General features: G+C 34.7%; 1 protein-coding gene across 1 annotated transcript in view; it reads right to left on the bottom strand.

The window, feature by feature from the left end:
- shisa6 (shisa family member 6) overlaps positions 1-14,729 on the bottom strand; it is a 120,082-nt gene that overhangs the window by 89,854 nt on the left and 15,499 nt on the right. Inside the window, exon 3 of the mRNA XM_030140801.1 lies at positions 9,171-9,319. Within this exon, the coding sequence (XP_029996661.1) occupies positions 9,171-9,319 (149 nt within the window). The remainder of the gene's footprint in view (positions 1-9,170; positions 9,320-14,729) is intronic.

Here is a 14,729-nt window from a genome sequence, read left to right as displayed (position 1 = left end):
CAAATATGTGATGAATCCAAAACATGAGAAAAATGAACATAAATAAACCACAAATAATAAAAGAATCAACAAATAAATAGACACGAACAAGAACAAAATGTACATTAATGTAAGAAAAAATTAGCAGAAAAATGAAAAATAACAAAAACAAAAAATAAAACTTATTATAACAAATATGAACAAAATAAACAAGACAAAACATGTAAAAACAAAATGAACAAAAATGTGAGAAAAATGAATGAAATAAACCAAAAATAATAAAAGAATCAACAAATACAAATTAAACAGTAACAAGAACAAAATGTACATTAATGTATGAAAAATTTGACTTTTTAAAAAAATTTTTGTGAAAGGATAGTTTGTAAATGTAAATATTTTCATGTTATTATTATTATTTTTTTTAACCTTAAAACAGAGTAAAGTTTGTATTTCTCATAATTTATCCTTTGTTGTGTTCTTATTCCTAGTTCTGATCCCCCTTTAGCTCATACTGCACTGAACCTGAACCTGAACCTGAACCTGAACCTGAACCTGAACCTGAACCTGTTTGTTCATTTTCATCCCGTGGACCGTGTTGGACTAGTTGGCGGCCCATTCTGGTCCACGAACCGTATGTTGAAGCATTAATTGATGATGTGAAGTTTCTTCCATAATGAACGGAGCTGAGTTGGTTGTGTTTGTGTGTGTGAAAGTGAGTCCATTCTTCTGGGGTTTTTCATTCACACTCCAGACAATAAACCCTAATGGATGCGCCATCGCCATCTTTTCTGTGGGCGTCGCAAATAATGAACAAAACGCCAACATGTGACTTCATGAATCACACACGACGACGACGATGATCATCCTTAATCTGCTTTAAAACAGAATCACCTCTGAGTGAAACCACCGAGAAAAAAAATAAACAGGTCAAATACTGATGATTATGTTCAGTTAATGAATAAAATGAACAAAAACAAATGCAAAACCTACAAAATAATACATAATGAGGAAAAAATAAAGAAAAAAAGGATAAAATGAGCAATATAATGAACAAAAACAGCCAAAATAATAATGAACAACAAATATAAAACCTACAAAATAATATATAATGAGGAAAAAATAACGACAAAAAGGGATAAAATTATCAATAAAATGAACTAAAACAGTCAAAATAATGAATAAAATAAAAAAAACGAATACAAAACCTACAAAATAATACATAATGAGGAAAAAATTAAGAAAAAAAGGATAAAATATGCAATAAAATGAAAAAAAACAAAAACAGCCAAAAATAATTAATAAAATGACCAAAACGAAATCAAAAACCTACAAAATAATCAACAAGGAAAAAATAAAGAAAAAAAGGGATAAAATTAGCAATAAAATGAACAAAAACAGCCAAAATAATAATGAACAAAAACAAATATAAAACCTACAAAATAATACATGAGGAAAAAATAACGACAAAAGGGATAAAATTATCAATAAAATTAACTAAAACAGTCAAAATAATGAATAAAATGCACAAAAATAAATACAAAACCTACAAAATAATACATAATGAGGAAAAAATAAAAACAAAAGGGATAAAATTATCAATAAAATGAACAAAAACAGCCAAATAATAATGAACAACAACAAATATAAAACCTACAAAATAATACATGAGGAAAAAATAACGACAAAAGGGATAAAATTATCAATAAAATGAACTAAAACAGTCAAAATAATGAATAAAATGCACAAAAATAAATACTAAACCTACAAAATAATACATAATGAGGAAAAAATTAAGAAAAAAAGGATAAAAAAATGCAATGTAATGAACAAAAACAGCCAAAATAATGAATAAAATGAACAAAAACAAAATAAAAAACCTACAAAATAATACATGAGGAAAAAACAACAAAACAAAACATGAACAAAATAAACCACAAACATGAATAGAATCAGCGTTTTTTTAAACCAGCAGCTAAAATGATCAATAAAATAAATAAAATGAATAAAAAATAATAACATGAACAAAATAAACTACAAATGAAACACAACTGAAGAAAAACAAATAAAAGAAGGTTGTAGATGTTTGTTTTTATGTTCAGTTAATGATTGATTTTGCTGAAAAAGTCCCTTTTTCTTCCGTTTTTCTCAGTTTTTTATTTAATAACCTTTGAATTTAATGTGAGTTTTAATGAACATCTACATGATCAGTGAATTAAACATAAAAAATACAGGATATATACTGAAAAAATGTCAAAAACAGAGGGTAATATTAGAATAAATGCTGATAAATGACTGAATAAAGTAGTTCTGGGTCTTTACTGGTTTAGATTCTTCAAATGCTGCGGCTGATAGATGTAAAAGTGATCATATTTAGTCATTTCTTTCCATCGCTCATGTTTCCAGGTTCAGACTCTTTTCCACTCTGACTGAACAAAGACATAAAAATGGTCCAAACTCATCCTCTGTATTAAATAAAAGCTGTTTTTATTTTTTTTTTCCAGTCGTAGTTTTTTTTATGGTGCTCTGAAAGTCGTAAAAGTTGTTGTAGGTCACAGTTAAATGCCGATAAAAACAGACGGAACTCTGGGAATTCATGAATAAAACCACATTTGACCTCAGGTGCCTTTAAAACAAAGTGATCATCCAGATGTTTCCCATAAAAACCAAATATAGACATTACATAATTAGGTTTTTAACTTCAATTTAACCGTCAAACCTTCAATTAGTGCTGAGTGGTTGCCATAGTAACCTGTTCCTTCAGGCCCTGGATTATTTGTCTGTATTAGGTTTTTTGTTTTTTTTTTTGGTCTATTTTCTGTGTTTTCAGCTCTGGTGGTTTTAATTTATTCTGCTTTTCCATTAATAGAATCTGTCAAATCATCCACTTTAACTGAGAAATGTTGGTTAGTTCGTTAGTTAGTGAGTTAATTAGCTTAGTTAGCTTAGTTAGTTAAGTTAGCTTAGTTAAGTTTGTTAGTTTGTGAGTTTCCTTAGTTAAGTTAGTTTAGTTTGTTAGTTAGCTTAGATAGTTAAGTTAGTTTAGTTTGTTAGTTAGCTTAGTTAGTTAGTTTAGTTAGCTAGGTTATTTAGTTATGCCGCTATTTCTTTCTATTATTTTGCCGCAAGTAGTATTTCCACCACTTGGTACCAGCTTAACTTGACTCGACTCGGCCTTTTTGTGTTTCCATTACAAAAAAGGACCTGGGGTCTGGTACCTGGCACTAGTTTTTTGGTCTCACCTCCGCCGAGGTTCCAGGACTGGGGACCAGATACTAAAAGGTGACGTGTAAACACTGCAGACCACTGATTGGTCAGACAGTCGTCTCTGTGACCCGCCCTTTTACAAAAAGCAGATGCAGAAGTTTACAGTAAACACAGCAGTAGGTGAATCCACACGATGACAGTCTGTAAAACTACACCATGGTTTGTCGAGAAGGTTCAGACGTAAACATTCAGCGTGAGTTTGATGAGACAACACGCAAAGAGTGAGTTTATCAGCGGCTCTGAGGAGACAACACAGAAGTAATGCACCGCATCGCTATGACGACCAGGTACTGTAAAGTGGGTAGTATCCTGTAATGGAAACAATCTACAGGAATAGGACCTGGGACCAGAGTCAAGCCGAGCCAGTTCCATGTAGTGGAAACGCAGCAATAGTTCGTTAAATTAGCTTAGTTTCTTTGTTAGTTAGCTTAAGTACTTTGTTAGTTAGCTTGGTTAGTTTAGTTTAGTTTAGTTTAGTTTAGTTAGTTAGTTAGTATCGTAAAGTTAGATAGATAGATAGATAGATAGATAGATAGATAGATAGATAGATAGATAGATAGATAGATAGATAGATAGATAGATAGATAGATAAGTTAGCTTAGTTAGCTAAGTCAGTTAGTTAGTTAGTTAGTTAGCTAGCTTATGTAGTTAGTTAGTTAGTCAAGTCAGTTTATTTTCAGTCGTATATTCATTTCAAAACAACAGAAGACGAGACAAATTATCCAGTTGGACTGAAAAAGGCTCCGACCGAAAGAGAACGTATTAATGCTGTTGCTTTACAGTTTAAACTACACAAGACATGGAGTCAAATAGAAAGAAAAAATTATATATATGTGTGTGTATTTGTGTGTGTGTGTGTATGTGTGTGTGTGTGTGTGTGTAATTATTAGTACTTGTGTTCAGTTCCAGCCGTACCTCTCAAATACAGATGGACTTAATGTTTTTTTTTTTTACATAAAGTCCATTTTTTCCGTTTTAAATGAACTCTATTCCACAGTTGAACCTTTAAAATAAACTCTTCTGCTTTTAACTTCTATTTTTTTTTTTTTTTTATCTCTTTTTAACATATATTTACATCCATCTACTCAGATTTACTTTGACTCTATAAAACACTTCTGCACATAATCTGGTTTGTTTTGGTTTTTGCATTAGACATAATGTGCGTTGTTCTGTAATAAGCAGTCTGTAGTTTGTCTGCTCATGCTCTCCTACTGTATTTATGATAAATATGAGTTATTTTTACTGTAAAACTATTGGATCAGTTGTGGTTTTAACAGCAGATGCTCATAATTCAACACCATCAGTTACATAAGGAAGGATCAGAGCCGTGAATTTAATATAAATGTCATTAAATACGTTGGTGCATTTGAGTCCAGTCTGTATTAATGCTAAACATATTCCCTGTATGTTGGGGGGGGGGTAAGGGGGGGGGGGGGGGGGGTTTGAATCTGGGACACCATACTAGGCCACTTAGTGAACGTTCTGATCCCTGGAGCTGGATCTGGATAAAAGTAGCAGGAATGGCGACCGAATTATCTGCGGACTAAAAAAGCAGCGGCAGAAGTCTTTGGTTTGGATGTGAAGTGGGAGGGGCTGATGGGACGACATTCTGGATGGGGGGGGGGTTCGGCTTACAACAGGGAGCGTGTCCGTCTATTACGGCGCCGTCAATCTTTGGGATGGGACGGCGGATTAAAGCGAGCGGAGTGGGAGTTTATAAACAGACCCGGTGTCTGCTGTCAATCACATTCAGATCCGTCCCAGTCCACGAGAAAGGCTCCGCCCACACAGCAGGGCTTAACGCGCAAGGCGGATTTTTGGGTGAAATCCGATTTTTTTTTCGTGTGCTCGTTCATATTCCACATTAAATGCGACTTCTATCAGTTTTGAGTCTGAACTGAATGTGACCCTGAAGTGACCCACATGCACTAAAGAGGTCCTGACGGAATACGAGACCACGCAGACACACACTGGGTTTACGAAAGGAAATATGGAGGACGCGGAACTGGGACGTTTGTCGCATTTCAATAACATAAAGGTCGGATAAATGCGACCTGGACGTTCAGAATGAAGTCACATTGGAAAATATCAGATCTGTATCAGATTTAGGACCACATATGAAAGTGGTCTGGGTCAGATTTAGGACCGCATATGAAAGTGGCCCGGGTCAGATTTAGGACCGCATATGAAATGGTCTGGGTCAGGTTTAGGACCGCATATGAAAGTGGTCTGGGTCAGGTTTAGGACCGCATATGAAAGTGGTCTGGGTCAGATTTAGGACCGCATATGAAAGTGGCCCGGGTCAGATTTAGGACCGCATATGAAATGGTCTGGGTCAGGTTTAGGACCACATATGAAAGTGGTCTGGGTCAGATTTAGGACCGCATATGAAAGTGGTCTGGGTCAGGTTTAGGACCGCATATGAAATGGTCTGGGTCAGGTTTAGGACCGCATATGAAATGGTCTGGGTCAGGTTTAGGACCGCATATGAAATGGTCTGGGTCAGGTTTAGGACCACATATGAAAGTGGTCTGGGTCAGGTTTAGGACCACATATGAAAGTGGTCTGGGTCAGATTTAGGACCACATATGAAAGTGGTCTGGGTCAGGTTTAGGACCGCATATGAAAGTGGTCTGGGTCAGATTTAGGACCACATATGAAAGTGGTCTGGGTCAGGTTTAGGACCACATATGAAAGTGGTCTGGGTCAGATTAGTGCTGTTCAGACTGTCTTTAACCCTTAGGGTCCACAGTGACTGAATCCCAAAACATATTCAACACGTCGTAGCATCAGAAGTCGGTCTCGTAGACCACTGGGGACAGCTGCACTCTCCCACTTTAGGGAGATATGATGGTTTGAACTTGGAGCGAACAAACATGAATACAAGTATGAAAGTGAGCTGGGGGGGCGTTATATTTCTGACCATATCTATGTCATTTTTTGTCCTTTTTCAAAACAGAAAAAACTGGCCGAATCTGCGGCTGCTAACCCACAGACTGCATTAGCATTACAGGTAAGGGTGAGGACGACCCCCACCTGAACCGGATGAGGAAACCAGGAGGATCGGGGGGGTGAGAAAACTGGAGAAAACACCTATGTAAAGATCCGTTTTTGTCAAATATTTGAGTATAGTTTTAATTTATTACAATTTGAATTTTCTATACCTAATATTTGGAACCGATATTCACTTTTAAAGTCTTTGAAAAGGTTCGTTAAGCATCTGTGTGTTTATGCAATGAATTATATACAGTTTTCAAATCAGATTTTAGATTTTTTGTGTATTTTGTCCTTTTGTGTTTTTATAGTAGGTTAAAGTGAAAAAATAATAGACAGATGAGATGGATGAAGTTGTGCTGAAAAAAACAGACCCCAAACATGGGTACAGGAAACATTTCTGTATATAGTATATAAAGACAAAATCAAAAGAACTGAAAAACGGCTAAAATAGACTCAGACCACAAAGGGTTAACAGATCGGATAAAGGTCACATATGGACAAAAAAAATCGGATTTATGACACGTTTGTCTGTAGTCTGAACGGAGCCAAAAACACCACCTCTGAGGTCTGATAAAACCACCGACATCCAAACCCACGGGTGGAGCTGGTAGTTTTAGTCCAGGGTTGTCAAACATACGGGCTGGGGGCCAAACCTGGCCCCCCAATGAAACACAACAAGTCCACTTCAGGGCCCACATAAAGCCTGTTTTAGTCTTAAGCAGTGATATTTGTCTTTTCTAAATTCTTCTTTTCTGAATTCTTCCTTTTCCAATATTTCCCTGTGCTCTGCATAAACCAGTGGTTCCAACCTTTATTAGCTTGTGACCCCATTTTAGCGTCACACCAGGTGACCCCAGACTTTCAAAACAGAGACATTTTTTTGCTGAAATTAATTTTATTTTCCTTGGTCAGTCAGTCCAGCTGTGATTTACAAGGCCGACAATTAAAACTGACCAAACAAGAACTGAAAATATGAATTATGAAAGAGCTGCAGCATCTGAACCCTTAGTGCTCTGGGTCTATTTTGGCTGTTTTTCAGTTCTTTTGATTTTGCCTTCATATACTACATACAGAAATGTTTCCTATACCCATGTTTAGTATCTTCTTTTTCAGCACAACTTCATCTATCTCATCTGCCTATTATATTTTCACTTTAACCTACTATATCAACACAAAAGGACAAAAAACACACAAAAAATCTAAAATCTGATTTGAAAACTGTATAATTTATTGCATAAATAACACACAGATGCTTAACAAACCTTTTCAAAGACTTTAAACGAGATATTGGTTCCAAATATTAGGTATATAAAATCAAAATTGTAAGAAATTAAAAATATACTCAAATATTTGACGTAAAAGCAGATCTTTACATAGGCGTTTTCTACAGTTTTCTCAATCAATTACTAGAAATTTCCGGTGATTCCATTTGAATTCCAGGCGACCCCATGTGGGGTCCCGACCGTAAGGTTGAAAAACACTGCCATAAACTGTAAATGCTCTGCTTGGGTCTGAATTTTTACATTTTGATCCATCCACTAAAACCATCCCATCATAAACAGTGTTAAATTCCTACACAAACACCCCTCTACCAAGTGAGAACAAAATACACACAGACACATTTAACATTTGACCTAGAACCAAAAATAATAATAATAATAGTATGAGCCAGTGTTGGTGTTAATCACTGACAGATGACAGGAGGGAAAAATAAACAAATAAATAATATCATCTATATGTAGAATATTGACAAAGAAAAAACACAAACATGTCATGTTTTCTTCATATTTTTCATTAATGATTTAATTTTTGTTCATTTTATTCATGTCTTTGTTTATTCTCATCATTATTTTCTTATTTTTTGCTCATTTGATGATGATTTCCCCCAATTTTTTTTCAGTTATTCATTTTTATTCATTTTCTTGATTGTTCTCTTCATTTTGTTCATCTTCTGCATTATTTTCTGAATTTTTTCCCCCTTTTAATTACTTCCTGTTTTGTTATTATTATTATTATTATTATTATTATTATTATTATTATTATTATTATTATTATTATTGTTGTTGTTGTTGTTGTTGTCTTCATTTCAGATAATTTAACCAAGCACAAATAATAATAATAGAACCAATGTTGGTGTTAATCACTGACAGATGACAGGAGGAAAAAATAAACAAATAAATAATACAATTTATATGTAGAATATTGGGGGAAAAAAGAAGTTTTTTGTGTTTTTTGCAACAAAAAATAGGGTTTACATTACAAACATGACATTTAAAGGGTTAAAATATCACTGTTATTGAATATTTAGTATTTTTGTTTATGGCTCAAACTGATGAAATACAAAAAAAATAAAATAAAATGTGAAAAACAAACTGTATGAAAAACATTTTGACATTATTACGACACTGTTGTTTTGGTGATTAAAGGACCTCTACAGGCGGACACCAAAGGGTTAATGACTTTTATTATCTGTATTTATGTATTTTGTTGATGTAAAAACTGGAAACACAGTTTAACCAATGAAATACCCTGGACCTGGACCTGGACCTGGACCTGGACCTGGACCTGAATCCAGTTTGGTATTAAGTATCCATCAGGTATGAAATCATGACATTATTCTTCGTCTCATCCATGAACAAACACCACCACCATATTGGATCAAAAACTAGCATCAGAATGCTAACGTAGCCAACAGCACCACCTTCAAATATTTAATGAAAATGTACAGTATTCACACATTCACCGCTTTTGTCTGAACCTTTAAATAATCACATATTTTAAATCAACATGAATCAATAAAACTCTACAACAGTGAAAACAAATATTGAGACTTGAGTCGAAACATGTTTTTGCCTTAAAATGAGACGTTTTTCGTAAACGTTTGACATTAGCGCTCGTCCTGCCTGGTGTGCGTCAGTGTTTTCACTCACCGTGGTTGGACACCTTCCCGTGGACCGGTGTGTAGTGATTCTTGGACGTTCTGATCGGCGTCTCGTCTTTGGGCGACCCGTCGACCGCCGCTATGTTTTCGTGCTCGTACTGAGAAATTCCTTGTTGCCTCATAATGTCGGCCAGAGCTCTGCGAAAAACAAACCAGACCAGTCACACCAAAACAATAAAAACATAAAAATTACATTTAATAAGTAGAAGTGTTTCCCTTTTTAGCTCATCGTCTTCGTTAGCGATTCCTGTTTTCTCCGACAAAACTGCTGGTCGGATTCATTTCAGATTGTATAAGTCGCTTCATTAGGACAAAAACTACGAAAAATATTCAGTTTTAAGACATTTAAAATTCTTGATGGTTTAGAACATATAAATGGTTCCAGATATCAGTCTAGTACCTAGTGATCACTGATAGAAGTCAGATATGGACTTTCATGTGGGTTCATGACCTTTGACCTTCAGTGACCTTGAAGGTCAACTCAAGGTCAACAGTGTCTCGATTTCAACAATCTTCTTCTCAGAAACTACTGGTCAGATTCATTTAAAATTTTATATATAGCTTCCTTGGAACAATGTCTACAACATTTATTCTCAATTTTGAGAAATTTTAACAATTAAATTTTTGGTAAATTTAAAAAAAAAAATTTAATTAGTCCTTCTACTGGTCCATATGTTGATGCTTTATAACATGTAAATGGTTACAGATGTTAATATAGTTCCTATTGATCACTGATGGAAGTCATTTATGGACTTTCATTTAGGTCCATGACCTTTGACCTTCAGTGACCTTGAAGGGTAAAACTCAAGGTCACCAATGTCTACATTTCAACAATCTTCTCCAAAACTACTGGTGGGATTCATTTAAAATTGTATATGTTTCTTTTTTGGGACAATGTCAACAACGTTTGTTCTCAGTTTTCAGAAATTTAGAAATTTTTGACAATTTTTTGAAATATTGAAATGTTCCTTTCCTTCTACTGGTCCATCTGTTGATGGTTTAGAACATGTAAATGGTTCCAGATATCAGTCTAGTTCCTACTGATCACTGATAGAAGTCATATATGGACTGTGACTGGATGAGTTGAGTTCTCCTCCAGTGAAAGCTCCGCCCACTTCTATAGTTAGACTGATCTGCATCCAGACCACAGGACTGGAACATAAGTCCCTTTTCCATTGACCCTCAAATTGCGCGAATATAACTTGCACATAAAAATTTACCTAATGGAAAAACAACAATTTCACCAAAACTCTAGTTTTTCAATTATAAGTTTTTGTGCTGGCAAGAGGTGGTTTTACAAGCGTAGCATAAATTGTATATCACGTAAAACTGCAATGAAAAGACCTTTTTCTGCAACTAGTCACGTGAATAAAAAAAATAATAATGTTGATGGACATTACAACAGTACGATAGAAGTTTTATCCATGACTATGATATGATTTTAAATGTTGTACCTCTAAATTTATAAAATATTTTTCATGGTCTTTCGTAACCACTTAAAAATCACCCAAAAATAACCTAAAAACAATACAAAAAATCCAAAAACAACCAAAAATAACTCAGAAATAATCTAAGAATCAGACAACCACCCAAAAATAACCTGAAAAAAAAATCCAAAAGTAACACAAAAGTAACCAAAAAATAATAAGAAAACCACCCCAAAAAATAAAAACTACTGTTGATGGACATTACAACGGTATGACAGACGTTTTATCCATGACTATGATATGATTTTAAATGTTGTACCCCTAAATTTATAAAATATTTTTCATGGTCTTTCATGACCACCCAAAACTAACTTAAAAATCACACAAAAATAACCTAAAAACAATGTGAAAAATACAAAAATCACCCAAAAACCACCTAAAAAACAATCCAAAAACCATCCAAAATAACACAAAAATAATCCGAAAACCATCCAAAAAAAAAAAAAAAACCTAATGTTGATGGACGTTACAACAAGTGGAGTTTTAAAACAAACATGTCATGAAGAAACTGAATATTTTTTTGTTTAGTAGGAAATAGAGGAGTAATATATAATAATAATAATAATAATAATAATAATAATAATAATAATAATAATAATAATAATGAATATATCTGTAAATCTACACCATATTTATGTTCGTCGACATGTTTACGGAACGACTTCTTGTATCATCTCGCGATAATAAATAAACAAATCATTGCATTTGTGATTTAATGGAAAAACCGACATTACGCACTTCTGTTTGTCTGACATTTAGTAAATATCGGTAAAGTTTTGCGCAGATGTCCGATGGAAAAGTGACTATAGAGACAGAACCTGACAACCTCCCACATTCTCGCGGTGGTTCTGAGGTAGAGAGGACATCGTAATTACACCCCGAGCCTCATGTGAGTTAGTTTTTCAGCAGTGTGGGACTCCAGGTTTAGTCCAATCCTATTATTTGTTCAAAGGAGTTGAGTCTGTGTGTTTTCTTTGAGGCCATATTTCAGCAGCGTTACTTCCAGTGTCAGTGTTGGATGAGACGCCGCCGCCGCGTTTCTTAAAGGAAATGAAAGGGCAATTTAAGTGTGTCAATGTCAACCTACAGCAGCCACACAGTCCACTTTCCTCTAACTCCGTGACTTTGGGACAAATACAGTATATTAATAGCTTTTCCCTTCCAGGATGAACACACTTTTACGTTTCTTTTCCGCAGACAGAGGCGACCTGTTTTCACTTTGTCCCAGTTGGCGTCGACATAACGTGAGGAACGTGAGTTTATGAGGACGAGTCTGATTTTAAACATATGTCGATGACGAAGAGAAGCCACACCACTGTCAACACGTATACAATATATGGACAAAAGTATGTGGACACGTTGGATTCAGGTGTTTCTTTTCTAACAGGGGTCTGAGATACAAAACAATAAGGACTAATCAGAATATAGTTTTATATTATGGGATAAATATAAGTGCATTGGTTAGTTTGGGTTAAATTGTTATCTTTGCTTCTAAAATGACTCAGAGACGGTTTGGACTGAATTTCTCTAAACAATTATTTATTTATTTATTTATTTTTTTACCAATGACTATGTTGTACCTCTAAATTTATAAACTATTTTTCATGACTACCCAAAAAACACCTAAAAATCACCCAAAAATAACCTAAAAACAACCTAAAAACAATCCAAAAACCACCAAAAATCATCCAAAAACCACCTAAAAAAACTGTTAAAAAAAAAAAAAAAAACTCAAAAATCAGCAGAACCACCCAAAACCATCCAAAAACCACCCAAAACCCATCTAAAAAACAATCCAAAATCCACCCAGAAACAACAAAAAAAAAACCAAATGCCCCCCCTCAAAAATCACCCAAAAACCACCAAAAAAAAAAACAAAAAACACCTAAAAACAACACAAAACCACCCAGAAACAGCTGAAAAAAAAACAATAAAACCTCATAAATCACCCAAAAACCACTTCAAAAAAATCCAAAAACCACCAAAAAAAAAAAAAAAAAAAAGAATTCAACTTAAAAACAATCCAAAACCAACTGAAACACCACCCAAAAAAACCCTCAAAAACCAAGCAAAACAACTCAAAAAACACCAAAAACCACCTAAAAAAACAATCCAGAAACCACCCAAAGACCTGGTCCATCCACAGGTTCACCTACGGAAACCTTGTTACAACTTTTAATTCCTCCAGATATTTGTAGGCACTAAACGGTATGATTTTTTTCTTTTTGCTTTTTGTCAAAACTCAGTAAAACACAGTTAAAAAATAAATAAATAAATAAAAAATGCCCAAACTGACTATTTTTATAGCAAGTCTGTCTCACTCACTGCTCTGTTTTATCCCCATTCAAAAGGGGGCGGGGCTTGAACTGAGCAAGCCCAGATGTTTATGGAAAGAACAAGGTCTTTTCTATCAACAAACACACTTAACATTTTTTAAATGATTCATCACCATTTATTCTAATACTATCCTCTATATTTGGCATTTTTCAGTGTAAATCATGCATTTTTACCTGCGCCAAGGAGGTTCTGCTTTGGTTTGTCTGTCAGTCTATGCGCAAGATAACTCAAAAAGTTAAGGACAGATTTGGATGAAATTTTCAGGAAATATTGATACTGGCACAAGGAACAAATGATTAAATTTTGGTGGTGATCGGGGGGGCACTGATCTGCCTTGGTGGAGGTCTGCGCTCTCCGAGTGCTTCTAGTTCTATATTTAATTCACTGATCATGTAGATGTCTATAAAAGATTAGAGTAATTTTATCTATTTTTTGCCAAAATTGAGTCAGAATGACTTATTTTGGTCAAATCCACCATTGATTAATTTCAAAAACTACCTTTTTATGCTGATGATACTGTCATCTTACATTACATTGTCCATTTCCTTTTGTATTACTCGTACATTTAAATCATTTCAGGTGAATTATTCATATTTTTTTTATTTTGGATCACTGCATCTTCACAACATCAGATCTATTTTTGTGTCGACTTCCAAACTCGTTTAACATTTCCTGAGTGATTCATCACCATTTATTCTAATATTATCTTCTATATTTTACATTTTACATGTAAATCACGTATGTTTCTGTTGTTATGTTATGTTGGGGCGGCCATGGCTCAGGTGGTAGAGCAGGTCATCCAATAACCGAAGGGTTGGCGGTTCGAATCCCGTTCTATCCTTGTCAGTCCGTTGTGTCCTTGGGCAAGACACTTCACTCTCTTTGCCTCCAGTGCCACTCACACTGGTGTATGAATGTTTGGTGGTGGTCAGAGGGACTGTAGGCATGAATTGTCAACCATGCTTCTGTCAGTCTGCCCCAGGACAACTGTGGATACAGGTGTAGTTTACCACCACCAGAGGGAGAATGTGAGAGTGAATGAATAATGGATCAATAATGTAAAGCGCTTTGGGTGTCTAGAAGAGGGCTATATAAAATCTGATCCATTATTATTATTATTCTATGTTTAATTCACTGATCATATAGATGTTCATAACAAATTTGAGTAATTTTATGGGGTTTTTTGCCAAAATTGAGTCAAAATGACTTATTTTGATAAAAAAAAATATCACTGATTCATAAAAAAAAACTACCTTTGTATGCTGACGATACTGTCATGTTACATTACATTGTCCATTTCCTTTTGTATTACTCATACATTATTTTGTATTACTCATACATTTAAATCATTTCTGGTGAATTATACATTATTTTTTATTTGTGCATCTTCACAACATCAGATCTATTTTTGTGTCGACGTCCAAACACACTTTGGGGTTAGAGGTCACCTGATCCATCATCATGGTTAAAGTTGAAGGTTGAGAACCCAAACATCTTTTTTTAAATAAACTCCATGTGTTGTCCGTTCCTTCTGCTTCTGTTCTTACCCCGTCACAGTCCTCTAACCCGTTCATTCCTGTTCTGACTTTTGGAACCGGAGAACACAGTCTTATTCTCACCTCTCCGACATAAATTGCATGTGGGTTTGTTCTGCACAAGGTAATCGATACGAGCCGTTGAATCCTGGGCTTTCGCTCTCAGTCTGCGTTTGTTGTGTTTGGGTG

This window comes from Sphaeramia orbicularis, chromosome 8 (assembly GCF_902148855.1).
Source record: "Sphaeramia orbicularis chromosome 8, fSphaOr1.1, whole genome shotgun sequence".
Taxonomy (NCBI): domain Eukaryota; kingdom Metazoa; phylum Chordata; class Actinopteri; order Kurtiformes; family Apogonidae; genus Sphaeramia; species Sphaeramia orbicularis.
The sequence above is the reverse complement of the archived record's forward strand: the minus strand, read 5'-3'. Positions and strand labels throughout refer to the sequence as shown.